Source organism: Lactuca serriola, chromosome 7, assembly GCF_051521515.1.
Source record: "Lactuca serriola cultivar US96UC23 chromosome 7, Lser_US96UC23_V15, whole genome shotgun sequence".
NCBI lineage: Eukaryota > Viridiplantae > Streptophyta > Magnoliopsida > Asterales > Asteraceae > Lactuca > Lactuca serriola.
In genome coordinates this window covers 134,768,307-134,784,905 of record NC_136414.1, presented here as the reverse complement: position 1 = coordinate 134,784,905, position 16,599 = coordinate 134,768,307, and the positions used below count along the sequence as shown (strand labels likewise).

General features: G+C 42.9%; 1 protein-coding gene across 2 annotated transcripts; it reads right to left on the bottom strand.

Annotated features, from left to right (window-relative positions):
• Nucleotides 1-11,647: 11,647 nt before the first annotated feature.
• LOC145061025 (uncharacterized) lies at nt 11,648-16,049 on the bottom strand. Of its 2 annotated transcripts, none has more exons than XM_079008389.1 (2): nt 13,104-16,036; nt 11,648-12,362 (listed from the first exon to the last, which is right to left on the bottom strand). In XM_079008389.1, the coding sequence occupies exons 1-2, from the start codon at nt 15,664-15,666 to the stop codon at nt 11,944-11,946; spliced, it is 2,982 nt and encodes a 993-aa protein (XP_078864515.1). In that variant the 5' UTR covers nt 15,667-16,036; the 3' UTR covers nt 11,648-11,943. The 2 variants fall into 2 exon arrangements, with proteins under 2 accessions (XP_078864515.1, XP_078864516.1); XM_079008390.1 differs by lacking the exon at nt 11,648-12,362 and adding an exon at nt 12,445-12,753 and having other exon boundaries at nt 13,104-16,049.
• Nucleotides 16,050-16,599: the final 550 nt, after the last annotated feature.

Here is a 16,599-nt window from a genome sequence, read left to right as displayed (position 1 = left end):
GGAGTTCAAGGCGGTACTCGCCGATTTGTTCTTGAAACTCGGCGAGTTGAGTCGGGGTGGCCCCGCGATTCATGCCTGGTATGACTCGTCGAGCATAGGGAGGGACTCGGCGTGCCAAGCGGGACAAAGAGTTAGTGGACATGTGTGAACTCGCCGAGTCACCAGAGTGCACTCGGCGAGTAGGGTCAAAGTGTGACCGTTGACTTTTGTTGACTTTTAGGGTTTGGTCAACAATGGAGTCCTTGTGTCAAGAGGGGGTAAAATAGTCTTTTACCCTTCTGAGGGTGCCCGTGGAAGGTTGAGTCTAGTCTCGAGAGTTATATTTATGAGAGTATTTACTTTATGTGAATAGGCGGAGGCTAGGCAATATTTCTACCGAGTCATAGATTTACCAAGACGCCTGAGGTGAGTCTTCTCACTATACTTTACCTAGAGTGGCAACAGGGTTATGTGTCAGTATACTTTAGAGCTATATGCCAGTGTATTTGCATGTTATTTATGTATGATAATTGTTGTGATATGTGATATGCATGATTTAGAGTTTACAGAGCTAGGACCAGTGGGTCCATAGAGTTAGGACCTTTTGGTCCACAGAGTTAGGGCCAGAGGGCCCACAGAGAGTCGGGACTAGAGGGTCCCACTGAGACACATTGACCAGAGGGTCAAAAAAGAGTTATAGCCTCGAGTGGCTGAAATGTGTTAGAGTGGTATTTTGGGGAACTCGCTAAGCTTATGCTTACAGTGTTACGTGTTATGTGTTTCAGGTACCAGTGATGACCGCGGGAAGGCGCCAGCTTGATTCGTACACACACATGGGATTCTATGTATTTCGATCTTGGGGGATGTTTTGTGAAACAAATATATGATACTATGACATTTTATTAATGAATGTGTTTGGAAAATGTGTTTGAAAATGCAAAAAAATGTTTTAATTTTTACGGTGTTACAAGTTGGTATCAGAGCCTTGGTTTGAGGGATTCGGGTGCACCTTCGGGCGTATCTGAACTCAAACTGAGGATTTGAGGAAATTTCGATAATAAAATAGTTTTCAAAAGAAGAACTTTCGAGACAAAACAGAGCAGAGTCGTGTGTACGAACAGCCAGCGCCCGAACGATGATATCCCAAAATACCATTACAATAAGTGTTATGAGATATGATATGAGATGTTATATGATGAGCTATATTATGCATGCTAGAGTAGACTAGGTATTCTTATTAGGACTAGAGTGGCCTGATATGTGATGCCTAAGTCTAGGAGTCTTGCTGCTAGGGATACTTCAGAGTGTTTAGGTAGCAGCGAGGAGGTTATGAGAGATCTGCTAGCGAGTATCATATGATTAGAGAGAATAGAGTACTTGGGATTTGGGAATCTAGGAGGAGGACTTGGGGTGAATGCTGATGCGGTGTGGACGGTAGTATTGGGCCCGTACTACTAGAGGCACTGGGTCAGTGCACAGTCCAAGTAAGAATCCTTGGAGTACCAAAGGACAAGTAGGGTGGAGTATTCGAGTGTGAGTATACTCGAGCGAGTCCCTGATATTTATTCTTGTGTTGTATTTCAGAGAGAGGGAGATCATGGTTGGGACACGCCACACACTAGGGAACAGCGGTACGAGTGACGAGGAGATCCGTAGGATCATCCATGAGGAGGTGGTTGCGGCCATCAGGGCAGAGATACCAAAGATGTTCGGGTCTATCAAGACCACACTGATAGAGACATTTGATGAGAGATACGCTGCTCTTTCTAAGGCTGCTATTGTTGCGGCCACCGCAGCTATAGCTGCGACTAGGCCGCAGGGTGGTGATGCGTTGCTGTTCCGAGAGTTCAACAACACAAAACCACCGGAGTTTGACGGGACCTAGGACCCGATTGCGGCGATGAGGTGGATTTCAGACATAGAGGGGTGTTTCTTTACTTGTTCATCTCCAGAGCATTTGAGAGTTCAGTTCGCACTGAAACAGCTTCGCTTGGGAGCGAAGGATTGGTGGAAGTTTGTGACGGCACACTATACGCCTGCTGAGCTTGCTGCAGTGACCTGGGAGAGGTTCACTGCTATGTTCCGAGATGAGTATGTTCCCCAGGTGGAGAGGGAGCGTTTGGCCCAGGATTTTTTGACCCTCAAGCAGGGTACTGAGTCTGTTACAGTGATTACGAGGATGTTTCATGAGCGGGCGATGTTCTGCCCAGAGCACATATCCTCCGAGCAGGCACGTATGAGCCGATATCTGAGCATTTTGAGGAGGGATATACGAGAGTTCATGGCGAACTCGACGTACCGTACATTTGCCAAGCTTCAGGCAAATGTCCGGAAGAGAGAGATAGAGCTGGAGACCCAGGCTGGGTCTAAGGGGAGGGATCGGCGATCGGTATAGTCTCAACCGGTAGCCAAGTGGGCCAAGCCCGCTGATTCGAGATCAGGGAGCCAGAGGGGCCGCACTTCTGGCAAGTGCGGCAAGAGCCACGATGGGGTGTGCAGAGTAGGGTCTTGCTACAAATGTGGCAATGAGGGGCATATGGCCAAGGATTGCCCCAAGGTATTTGCAGTATGTTTTCACTACAACCAGACCGGATATTAGAAGGCAGAGTGTCCGCAGCTGCGGGGATCAGCACAGGGAGCATCTCAGGGATCTGCCCCTACTACTATCAGAGCTATTGAGAGCCGGCCAGTGAAGGCCGAGGAATCGAAGGCACGAGGGAGATCCTTTCAGTTGACCGTGGAAGAGGTCCTCGCAGCGCCCGATGTCGTGGCTGGTATGTATTCTTTTGTGTATTTATTTTGATGTTACGATATTTGTGCTTTTATTATGTTATGCGTAGGTACTTTTCTTGTGAGTTCTGTACCTGCCTTGGTGTTATTTGACTCGGGTGCGAGTCGGTCTTTTGTATCTTTGGCTTTTAGTCAGCACATCAGTGTTAGTCGTGGGGTGTTGAGTCGGCCTCTGAAAGTTTCCATAGCTGACGAGAGGGCGGTATATGCCACAGAGGTGATCCAAGGGTGTGTACTCGAGATTTTCGGTGTTGAGTTCCCGATTGATTTAGTTCCTATTGCGATGGGAGATGTCTGTGTCATCATGGGCATGGACTGGTTGAGCAGATTCGGAGTGGTTATCGACTGCGAACGATAGCTGGTGACCATACGAGACCCTAGTGGAGGAGTTCTTACGGTGTACGGCGAGGGTACACGTTCTGGGTCAGCATTTTGTTCGGCCGCTAGGGCGAGACAGTGTCTACAGCAGGGCTGTAGGGGCTTTGTAGCGTATGTGATGGATACGAGGGTTGATTCAGGGAGACCGAGGTCATTTGATGAGGTTCCGATAGTGCGTGAGTTCCCGAACATATTTCCGGAGGAGTTGCCGGACGTGCCTCCCGTGAGGCAGGTGGAGTTCAGTATCGATTTGGTTCCGGGGGTCGCGCCTATCGCCAAGGTGCCCTATCGCTTGCACCTCCAGAGATGCAGGATTTATCCTCGTAGCTTCAGGAGTTGCTGGGGAAGGGGTTTATTCGGCCGAGCAGCTCGCCGTGGGGAGCGCCTATCCTTTTTGTCAAGAAAAAGGATGGTTCACACTGGATGTGCATTGATTAGCGGGAGTTGAACAAGCTGACGATCAAGAACCGTTACCCGTTGCCAAGGATCGGCGATTTGTTCAATCAGTTGCAGGGAGCATCTTGGTTCTCCAAGATCGATTTGAGGTCTGGGTATCATCAGGTAAAGGTGCGAGATGAGGATATCCAGAAGACAGCGTTCAGGACTCGTTATGGACATTACGAGTTTGTGGTGACACCTTTCGGACTCACTAATGCACCGGCAGTGTTCATGGATCTCATGAACAAAGTGTGCAGGCCGATGTTGGATCGCTCGGTGATCGTATTCATCGATGACATTTTGGTGTATTCGAGATCCAGAGAGCAGCATGAGAAGCATTTGAGGGAGATCCTCGGAATTCTGAGATCGGAGAGGCTTTATGCCAAATTCTCCAAGTGTGATTTCTGGTTGCGAGAGGTCTAGTTCCTAGGGCACCTCGTTAACCAGAAAAGGGTATTGGTCGACCCGGCTAAGGTTGAGGCAGTGATGAGTTGGGAGGTGCCGAGGTCACCCACCAAGATCAGGAGTTTCTTAGGGCTGGCAGGCTATTACTAGAGATTTATCAGGGATTTCTCCAAGATCTCCGTGCCACTCACCAGGTTGACCCGGAAGGGTGTTGCTTTTTCGTGGGGCCCAGAGCAGCAGGCCTCCTTCGAGACACTTCGCCAGAGACTATGCGAAGCCCCGGTGTTAGCCCTTCCGAAGGGAATGGAGGACTTTGTGGTGTATTGTGACGCGTCGATCTCGGGGTTGGGAGCGGTGCTAATGCAGAGATGGCATGTGATAGCATACGCATCGAGGCAGTTGAAGCCTCATGAGACGAGGTATCCCAACCACGATCTAGAGTTGGGGGCACTGGTGTTCGCCCTCAAGATCTGGCGTCACTATCTGTATGGGGTTCGGTGTACCATATACACGGACCACAAGAGCTTGAAGTACTTGATGGATCAGCCCAACCTGAATATGCTGCAGAGGAGATGGTTGGATGTGGTAAAATATTACGACTGCAAGATCCTATACCACCCGGGTAAGGCTAATGTTGTAGCTGATGCACTGAGCCGAAGGGCGGAGAGCGCCCCGATGCGAGATGTTTGTTTGAGATTGATCGTGATGGCTCCGGAGTTGGACACCATTCGTGGGGCCCAGGCTGAGGCCGTGAGATTAGAAAACCAGAAGAGAGAGCGATTTGTCGGGTTGGTATCGGAGTTCATTACCGATAGTCGGGGGCTTATGACATTCCATGGTCGAATCTGGGTACCGTTTGTGGGCGGGACGCATACCATTTTGATGGAAGAGGCTCATCGATCAAAGTTTTCGATCCATCCTGGGGCCACTAAGATGTATTTAGACCTGAAGAGGGAGTATTGGTGGCCTTGTATGAAGAGGGATGTCGCGTGGTTTGTTGAGAGGTGCTTAACCTGTCGTAGGGTTAAGGCCGAGCACCAGAGACCGCATGGTAAGTTGCAGCCGTTGGAGGTTCCCGAGTGGAAGTGGGAACAGATTACCATGGATTTTATCACCAAATTGCTAAGGACTGCTAGGGGAGTCGATGCAATTTGGGTGATTGTGGACAAGTTGACAAAGAGCGCCCACTTCCTTGCTATCAGTGAGGGCTCTTCCGTAGAGAAGTTGGCAGAGATGTACGTGAGGGAAGTGGTATCGCGGCATAGAGTGCCAATCTCGATTGTCTCAGACTGAGATGTGGGTTTCACTTCCAGATTCTGGAAGAAATTTCATGAGGAATTGGGTACTAGGCTGCATTTTAGTACCGCATACCACCCCCAGACTGACGGACAGAGCGAGCGGACGATTCAGACGCTTGAGGATATGCTCCGGGCATGTGTGTTTGATTTTAGCAGGAGTTGCGACACGTATTTGCCCTTGGTAGAGTTTTCCTACAACAACAGCCATCATTCGAGCATTGGTAAGCCACCCTTTGAGCTGTTGTATGGGAGAAGGTGTCGGACCCCCATTTGCTGGGGAGAAGTCGGGCAACGTGTGATGGGTAGTACAGAGATCGTGCTTCAGATGACTGAGCAGATACAGCAGGTCAGACAGAGGTTATTGACCGCTCAGAGTCGTCAGAAGAGTTATGCGGACAGGCGCCGGTCCGATCTCGAGTTCCAGGTCGGCGACTTTGTACTCCTGAAGGTCTCTCCTTGGAAAGGAGTGATCCGATTCAGGAAGAGGGGCAAGTTGGGGCCCCGATATATCGGTCCTTTTAGGGTGATCGTGAGCTACCTGCAGAGCTAGGTCAGATTCATGACACTTTCCACGTGTCGCAGTTGCGAAAGTGTATAGCCGATGAGTCAGCAGTAGTGTCGTTAGAGGATATTCAGGTGGATATGGGCCTGAACTACGTTGAGAGACCGGTGGCGATTCGAGATTGAAAGATCAAGGTTCTGAGGAACAAGGAAGTGCCTATGGTGCAGGTCCAGTGGCAGCACCGGAAAGGGTCAGAGCTTACTTGGGAGCCGGAGCGTGAGATGCGTGAGAAGCATCCGTAGTTGTTTCCAGAGTGAGACTTCGAGGGCGAAGTCTGATTCTAGTGGGGGAGAATTGTAACATCCGGATTCCCAGGTATATTATTTTATTTAATTATTTTGGAGTTTGTGGAGGAACTCGGCGAGTTGGAGCCAAGACTCGCAGAGTATGGTCGCGGATGTTCATCCGGGTTCACGTCCGGACTCGGCAAGTCCACGCTGTTTAATGAAACCCTAATCCCCCGGGTTTGGAGCCTATTTAAGGGCACTTATAGCCTCCCATTGCGGCTACTAGTCCCTTGAGAGAACCCTAAGTGAGCCAAATCGTTGTGAGTAAGAAGAAGTCACTTTTGATCCTTGTACCTTTGGTTTAGCAAGAAGAAGGTGACCAAGAGCAAAGAGGAGGTGCGATTCTAGCAGTTCTAGAGTTCAGAGACTTCATTTTGAGGTAATAGTTCGAACCTCCTTCAGTTTTGGTGTTGATCATTAGAGATAGGGTTTTCTAATCCCTTTGGAGAGTGATTATGTGGAGCAAATGGTCCCTCTTCGAGTTAGTGTCTTGGATCTGGACTCAAAGAGGTCCAGAGACCTTAACCCTTGGAGCTTTATGGATCAGTTTGGGGTTATTGGACTTAGGTTGCCATTTTTGGGACTAAATCTCCTTTTGATGCCTGGTTGTTGATATATAAGCATCAAGATTCGGACTTTACGTGACATTCATGCTTGGGGAGGCCAGATCTATGGTTTAGGGACACAGATCTGACCTCAGGAGGTCAGTAGAGTTTGTACATGGCATGAACTCGCCGAGTTGGTCTTGAGACTTGAAGAATAGAGTTAGGCTTTCACGCAAATTACCCAGTGAGTAGACTTGCCGAGTTGGGGGATGACTCAATGAGTCAGAAGGGGGTTAGAGGACTGGAGTTCAAGGCGGTACTCGTCGAGTTGTTCTTGAAACTTGGCGAGTTGAGTCGGGGTGGCCCTGCGATTCATGCCTGGTATGACTCGTCGAGCATAGGGAGGGACTCGGCGTGCCAAGCGGGACAAAGAGTTAGTGGACATGTGTGAACTCGCCGAGTGCATTCGGCGAGTAGGGTCAAAGTGTGACCGTTGAATTTTGTTGACTTTAAGGGTTTGGTCAACAATGGAGTCCTTGTGTCAAGAGGGGGGGTAAAATAGTCTTTTACCCTTCCGAGGGTGCCCATGGAAGGTTGAGTGTAGTCTCGAGAGTTATATTTATGAGAGTATTTACTTTATGTGAATAGGCAGAGGCTAGGCAATATTTCTACCGAGTCAGAGATTTACCGAGACGCCTGAGGTGAGTCTTCTCACTATACTTTACCTAGAGTGGCAACAGGGTTATGTGTCAGTATACTTTAGAGCTATATGCCAGTGTATTTGCATGTTATTTATGTATGATAATTGTTGTGATATGTGATATGCATGATTCAGAGTTTACAGAGCTAGGACCAGTGGGTCCATAGAGTTAGGACCTTTTGGTCCACAGAGTTAGGGCCAGAGGGCCCACAGAGAGTCGGGACTAGAGGGTCCCACTGAGACACATTGACCAGAGGGTCAAAACAGAGTTATAGCCTCGAGTGGCTGAAATGTGTTAGAGTGGTATTTTGGGGAACTCGCTAAGCTTATGCTTATAGTGTTACGTGTTATGTGTTTCAGGTACCAGTGATGACTGCGGGAAGGCGCCAGCTTGATTCGTACACACACATGGGATTCTATGTATTTCGATCTTGGGGGATGTTTTGTGAAACAAAGATATGATATTATGACATTTTATTAATGAATGTGTTTGGAAAATGTGTTTGAAAATACGAAAAATTGTTTTAATTTTTACGGTGTTACACTACTACTTTCACGTAATATCCTAGCATACTAGCACATAAAGCATAACAAATAGTGGCATACCAGATAATTATCACAAAGGTAATCATCGCTACTATAACTCTTACTAGTGGGACGGCATTGGTGCCTTCGACCCACTTCTACTAGAAGGTAACTCACCTCGCAAAGCTAAGTGTCGAATATCGCGGAAACGAATCCCCAACGTTTGCTCCAACGACTCCATGGATATCATTATCATAACAACACTTAGTCAAAATCCATAATACTACTTAGGGTAAAATGACTATTTTACCCCTTGCCTAATTTGGACCATATCGAAAGCCCAATTCAATTTTATCTTTCCAGGCCTACTAATGGCCCAGTTTTCTAAATTGGGACTAACTCCTCAAATGGGCCTTATCACAATCCTAATAAATCCTTAGCCCAAAATAAGTAATTTCAAGTGACCCAATATGGCCCAAAAGGCCCAATACTTCAAATCTCCATTCTAGGCCCAGAAACTCTACTCCACAGTGGGCCATGGGGCCCAACTATCCAGGCCCAATAATTTAAGGTCCAAAAGCCCAAGTTTTCCAGTTTGCATGCGTATGTGCGGCGTACCTGGCACGTACGCCCAGCGTACCCTGGCCTTGACCAAAAGCGGGAAGTTGACCCAGTACGCGCCGCGTACTTGCCAGCTTCCTTGGGGCTCCATTTGTGACTTAATCCATTAAGTCCTCACATCCAAAATGTACATCCAGGTCCTTTAAGACATTCTAATCCATAAAGTCACAAACTTTAAGTGCTTTCATGCATGGTTGGGGGTCAAAACGTGATTTTGGTCCTTAAACAAACTTTGTGACCATCAAACACTTGCATGGTTGTGGCTTAACCATCAAGGTCCAATTTTTATGGCTCTAAGTGCTTCTAAGAGCTCAAAAGGATAACTCTTATGGTCTGAAACTATCAATATACAAGAAACCTCAACAATGGAGTCCAAAAGTGACATAAAACACCCCAAAATCAAATCTAAGCATGCAATGATCAAGTTTGAAGCTTGATACCTCAAATGAGACAAAAATTATGCTAATCTCCTAGATCTACAAGCTCCATTTGAATCCTTGCTCCTTCTTCAAACACCAAAACAACACTAAAATGCTCTTAAATGGCTACCAAATCACAAGAACACACAAAAAAAATATGGTTTAGGATTCTCGTGGTGGCTGTCGAAGGGTGAGAGGGAGGCTGGACCAAAGGCATAATGTCCTTTATATAGGGATCAAACCCTAAAATTTAGGGTTTTAGAATCTGCATACGTACGTTGTGCATACCCCTTGGTACGTTGGGCGTACGTGCATGGCATGCACATCTTCGTCTCATGAGTATGTTGAGCGTACTTGGCATAGTACGCCCCGCGTACGACACTTCTAAGCCCAATCATAAGGATCCAATGGTCCAAGCCCAAACCAATTCCTATTCATTAAGCTAATAATAATATTATTAGTACCTTATTAATCCCGGATGTTACAGGTACATCACGCAACTTGAAGAAATCTATAATTCAAAGTCACGTTCCAGTCAAAATCAAGAACCAAACAAGTTAAATCTGAAGAGTTGATCAAGACAAAGAATATATGTGGTATAATGAGAAAGATCCCTTGATAGTGGAATCATAGGGGTAAATTTGGATTTTTTGTTCATAGTGGAGCTTACCGCGTTTACTGGACGAGTTCAAAAAAAAGGAGGGGTCGGTTAAGCTAAGTTTTTATAAACGAATTTTTGTGAATTTATTTTTAAGAATTCATCGTTTTCAAACATTTAATTTGGCGTAAAAAATATTTGGTAAAACTTGGTTTGACTTATTAAATATGAATTCTGAATCTGCAATAAATCTATTGAGACTGTTGTCTAGGCGATGATTTCATTGGAGCTTCCTCGGTGTGAAATCTAATCATGTGAAAAAAAGAGTGAAATATTTTTAAGTTCAAGGTTTTAGTTTCCTTTATTTTATTCTAAATTCTTTTTAGGTAATGTACATCTTTCCATTTTTTTATAATGTTAAATTTTTTTATTACTTGAGGGCACGGTGAGCGTTGACTTTTGACTAGTTTGACCTTGGGTCAAACTTGAAGGAATTGGGATATTGATTAAGGTTCCACCTTGGTCCTCGTCGTCATAGTGAGAAGGAAACAGAAATAAGAAAGAAAGAAACGTGACAAAAGGAACAAAAAGAATGACACATAAAAGAAAGCTGAAGGGGGTTTGTCTGTAACGGGCTTTAGCGGCGACGGACAATAGCGGCGACGCCAAGGTATTAGCGGCGACACATTGGAGGGAAAAGTCAGCGCGTTTTCGCATTCCTCTACAACCCTTCAATTGAAAACAAATCGGACGGATGAAGCTCAGTTGACGCGGATCGTTGTTAGTTAGCATTAGCGGCGACGCAGGGCAACAGCGGCGACATGTAATGCATCAATTACATGTCGTTGCTACTGCGTCGTCGCTAATGCCAACATTTCTTGTAGTGTATCTGTAGCTGTAATTTTTTACACAAATTTAAGATGGTAAAATTACATTTTGTTTATCTTGTAGTAATGTAGTAACGATTATTTTTCTTGTTTACTTTTATGTGGAGTCATATTAAACCCATTCCTGATCTATAAGTGTATTTTATTGTTCTATACACAAACTTAAGAGTGCGTTTTACATTTTTAATCTTTTAGAAAATCTCTAGTTTTTCTATTTTTATTGTGGGGAAGTGCACACATTGTCCCCTTAATCTGTTGATGCTCGTCGGCTCGTAATCAAAGGCGGATCAACATAGCGCCAAGGGCCGGGGTGACTTAAAACATTGTCCGGCATAATTTCTAATGACCAAAATTATTAAAAAATGTAATTTGATTACCTTAAACGAGAGGGGATTTGAAGTTCGTCACCTAAAATGTAATTTCTTATTTGAAAGTTTAGTTTTTTGAACACCGTTGGTGGTTACCATAAATGATATTACAACCAAAATTTATAACTTTTATGCAATTGCCCTAGTTTTAACATTTATCCAACCATAAAAAAATATCACATAGAGCTTTAATAAAAAGCAATATGCATAACATAGTTTCTACTACTATTATAAGAAACCAGCTCAACCACAAAAACAAAAGGAAGTGAATTGCTTTTATAATTGAAGACACCATTCACAATACAAATCAAGAAAACAGACACACAATCTCTTTTCCCATCAGATCTCCTGTTGGCTCTTCTTTATGACAACTTGCACCAAGATTGTTTTTCTTTTAAGGATCTCAAATTCTAGAACATGTCTCTCCAACTAAGTCTTTAGGGTTATAAACAAACCACTGAAAGTAATCGTCCTCTATATTCTCTTTATCAGAACAAAAGGTAAAGAAAGGAAAAGTAATGTCATCAGTTCATTAAAACGTTTACCAATGGATCGCCAATTGTTTATTTTCTTAGCACAAAGTTTAGCAACAGATAAGATCTAGTGTTTAGTTTTTTATTCAACAGGAATTATCAAGAAACATTCACAAGAAGGATTTTCTTCTCAAATAAATGAATGATCAATGGTTTTATCATTGGATAATCATCACAGAAGTATAAATATGCATGTAATTCCTTTATTATTTATCACTTTTAATTATGTTGGAATATATAATCTTAGTATTGACAATATACCAAATTGATGTAATAAAATGATGGATAAATTAGTCATTTTAGTTGACTTGCAATAAGAGCACTAATATTGATTTTCATTGTTTCATTAAGGCACATAAAATACTAATACATACATTCGCATGCATATTAACAAAAAGAATACACATCAAGACTGCAAAGGTTCTCTTATATCTACCCTACTCAAAAGTCAAAAGGCCACCGTGAATACCCGACTACATTTACTAATTTACCCCTGATTTTCTATACTCTAATCCATAAAGGAGCACATGATCGAAATTTTGACACCCTTTTGCACATTTCATGTTATTAACAAAAGCGAATTTGGAAAATCCAAACAAAACCCATATTTCTAAACCAAAAGATCTTGTCCAACCTTTGGGTAAGTTTTATCTTTATCAAGTTTCTTGGGTTGAAGATAAACAACTGAAGATGACGATGTTTGAGTGTGAGTTGAGTCTCGTGGGAATTCTGAGAGCATTTGAACAACCTCTCTCATTGTCGGTCTTTCAACACTGTTTTCCTGAATACATAACATAGCGATAAAGAACAAATGCATCGCTTCATCTTGAGGAACATTAGCCAGTCTGGAATCGATGATACAACCGACTTCTTCTTTACGACATCTGGTTAATGTTTTAGCCCATTGTACAATATCTACACCGTCGCCAAATCCTCCTACTGGTCGCTTCCCAGTGATCAGTTCAAGCAGCACAACTCCAAAGCTATAAACATCGCTCTTTTCATCCACTCTTAAAGTGTAAGCATATTCTGTAAAAAAAATAATAAACATTTAATTAATGCTTAAACAACTATAAAATGTAAATACTTAAAATGTAAATAACAACTAACAACTTAATCTCTATTGGTTATTTTGTTTTATGTAAGAAAAATGAAAAAATAATTGCTGTCATTTAAATAATGTTTACTACGTGGAAGATGATGTGGATGTGAATCAGCTTTCGCATGAAACGAAGCTGCAAGTAGACACGTGGATCTGATATCAGATTTTATGTCGAGTTGCGGTCTGTGTCAGATTTTGACCCGGACGGATCCCACCGTCCATTTTTTCTGACCTTTGACAGGAGTGACTCGGTGCGGTTACCCATAAAATTCTGTTATCGTGCGCATCAAATCCAACGCCCTCTGTTTCATCTCATCTCTGTAGCACAAATCACGGGTGTCGTTCATGCGACACGTCACTTTCACTATTTTAACTCTACACCCTCTAAATATACCAACAAAATTTAGGATTCGAAAACTTTTTATGCAATCGGATTTGATTTTTTATTATATGTAACGGTTTCTAGGTGTATATGCCCTACGTCATTATGAAATTTTAAATGTTTATTTATAAAACATTTTTGTTTTTCTGATTTTTTTGATTATATGTTTTTTTTGTTATTATGTAGATTGGAAAAAAAAATAAAGTATTCTTGTGTAAACAAGAATTAACCCTAAAATTATGTATGATTCATTTGTAGTAAATAAAAAAAATTAGATGTTACATACCGGGTGCGATGTAACCATATGAACCCGCAATCGCAGACATGCATTCAGATGCACCACCATCGACTAAATACTTTGCGAGCCCGAAATCAGCTACATGAGCTTCATAGCTCGCATTTAACAAGATATTATTCGATTTCACATCTCGATGCACAATCAACGGTGAACAATCATGATGAAGGTAGCAGAGTCCTCGAGCTGCTTCAATCGATATCTTGTACCTTAAACGCCACCCTAAACTCCCTCCTTTACTTTTTGCATGTATTGCCTCTCCTAAGCTCCCATTTCGCATGTACTCGTACACAAGAAGGTTTGTGTCTTTGTTTGAGCAAAATGCCAATAGTCTTACAATGTTTCTATGTCGAATGTTGCCTAGGGTTCGGATTTCTGCTCTAAATCCATGGTCGTGAGTCGTGTTTCCAAAACCAACTAGCTTTTTAACTGCAATTTCGGTCCCACTAGGCATTTTACCGTGGTAGACGATTCCCGCCCCGCCTTGGCCAATTACATTACCGTCTTTAATGCATTCAAGAACGTCAGAAACTGTAAATTCGAGCTTTTGGAAGGATGTCATTTTCCAAGTATTTGTACCCGATTTTGTAAATGTCTTCGCTTTGACCATAGCAACAACCGCAAAAACTAGAGAGCAGATAAGAAGGCCAAGCGCGAATATAAGCTTGAACCTCCCAGGCTTTTTGTTAGCGGAATCTTTAATTCCGCTAACATTGCAAGGATTGTTCAACAATCGGCCACAAAGTTGAGGGTTGCCCGCAAACGAAGAAGCATTGAAATACGTGAATTGACCGGATTCGGGTAGTTTACCTGTGAGATCATTGAAAGAAAAGTCGGCAATTGTGAGACTTTTCATGGTTCCGATGGACTTCGGAATGGAATCACTCAGGCAGTTTCTCGACACGTTCAAGTAGTTCAAAATTCGGATATCTGAAATTTCGAGTGGAATTGAGCCGGAGAGATTGTTTTGGCTCAAGTCAAGGTAAGTGAGATGAACACAGTTTCCGATGTCCGGTGGGATTGCGCCAGAAAGGGAATTCCCACTTAGGTCAAGCTTCAATACCTGGTGGAGTTGGCCGATTGTCGCCGGAATTGGACCGGAGAATTTGTTTCCGGCGAGTAAAAGGATTTGGAGGGAAGAAAAATTTGAAAGGGAAGGTGGTAAGGTACCCGAGAGTTGATTATATGATAAATTTAGCTGGCTTAGTTTAACAGGTCTTGAAGAAGGATTCTTGTTATCTGACAGATTACCGGACAAATAGTTGTTCTGCAACTCCAGTAGATTTAACTCCGGCAAGTAAATGAATCCGTCGGGGATACTACCATTCAAATAGTTCTCCCCTAATCTCACTCTAACAAGTGTTGAACAAGTACCCAAATCCTCTGGAATCGATCCAAACAAGAAATTTTTGAGGAGAATCAAGATTCTTAGCTGATTAGAGGCACAGAGATCACGAGGAATGGTACCAGTGAGCTTATTAGAAGACAAATCGATCTCTTGAAGATTCCGATTCCGACCAAGATTCTCTGGGATCACACCAGTGAAATTGTTACTCCAGAGAGCAAGTTTCTGCAAGTCTGGATAATCTGCAACGAAATCCGGTATGGACCCATGTAATCTGTTCATAAATAGATTCAAGAGCTTAAGATTTTTGAGATTTCCAAGCTCATTTGGGATTTCGCCGGAAAGTGCATTGGCAGAGAGGTCAAGATTCACCAAGCTTGTTAGATTCCCGAGCTGCTTCGGAATTGGGCCGGAAAGGAGATTGATGTGCAGGAAAATGGTGTCGATGGAGATCAAATTCCCAAGTTCCGGTGGAATTGGTCCGTCTAGCTCACATGACGAAAGATCCATGTGAACTAAATTGACTAATTTCCCGAATTCCTTCGGAATCCCACCTTCAAACACATTATAATAACCCATGTAAATCTCTTTCAAATTTGTAAGATTCCCCAATTCCACCGGAATCTTCCCATGGAGGTCATTTCCGGCGAGTGACAAATACTCCAAACTAACCATTTTCCCGTAGCTCTCCGGGATTTTGCCATAGAAGAAATTGCCACCCAAATCCAAATACTTGAGCTTCTTGAGGCTCGTGATTCCCGTAGGCAGTGGAAACGACAAATTGTTGTTGTACGCATCAAGGACTTCCAAATTTTGCAGGTTTGCGTAATTCCATTCCAACCCACCACTGAATGCATTATTCGATATGTTTAGAAACCGGAGAGATGTCAAATTGGAGAGATTGATTTCCCCGGTGAAGTTATTGCCATCGAGGGAAAGCTCAGTAAGAGTGTCGAGAGACGAAATAACAGGTGAAACAGAGCCATGGATTCTCATGTTTGACAAATCAAGTGAAATTACTCTGTTGTGAGAGCATTTGATTCCAACCCATGAACAAACAGAAGTAGGATTAGAGGAATTCCATGTGTCTAAAGCAAAAGGAATAGAATCAAAGCCTTGTTTGAGAGTGACCAAGGCATCAAAATCAGTTGAAACAGACGAAGGAATTGACAAACAGAGTGTAATGATTATGACAAACAAAGACAACATTTTTAGTGGGTTTTTTTGTTAATTTCTATGGTGAATTAGTTTGGAAGGATTTGTAGAAGAAACAAAATGATTTATGGGGTAGAATGGAAATGGGTTTCTTGAAAAGGAATGTAAAAGTGAATGGAATCTGAGAAACTTGAAGAGTGAGTAGGCTCAAAGAATCATACATCTTCAAAGAGAGTCTTCAAATTCAAGGAAGAAGCTAAACCCCTCCTTTTCCCCTTTCTTTCTCACACACACACACACTCTCTCTCTAAAAGTGGTGAGAAATGGAAAAAGGAATGGAATAGGTAATTCCTGTGACTATCAAGAGCTTCTTTAAGCAAAGTTGAAAGAGAAAGAGAGAGAAAGGAGAAAGGGAAATAAAAATAAAAACAGCCGTTGGGTAACAGAAATTTAAAGTCTCAAAGAGGTAATTTCATCCCGTCTACTAATAGAGCAATTATCGTAAACAACTTATACATTGTGCATCAAAAGTTGTACGTTACTTATACATCATGCATTAAAAGTTATACATTTGTTTGGATTTTGAGGTGTTTGGCACTAGAAAAGAGATGGATTTTTGAGATTAGGAGGAAAGATAAAGTTGATGCTCTCCTTCTTTATACTTTAAAGTGACAAAAATACCCTTTAGCTTTAATCAAAGGGTAGCCATCTTTACTTTGAACGAGGGTAGACTAGGGAAACGAAAAGAGGTGATGAAATTTGCACTTTGGGTCATGAAGAATGGCTGAATAGTCACTTTTTATGTCATGATTGATATTCATGATCATGTATGCATATTTGATGACTCAAATTAGATAATGTACATAATTGTAAAAGTGTGTTCCAAGGATGATGACGATGATTATTGCTCGTATGAAATATGTGTCATTTGGCCATGTTTGTCTCCACTCATCATCAACAAAAAAATAGATATTAATTAATATCTTT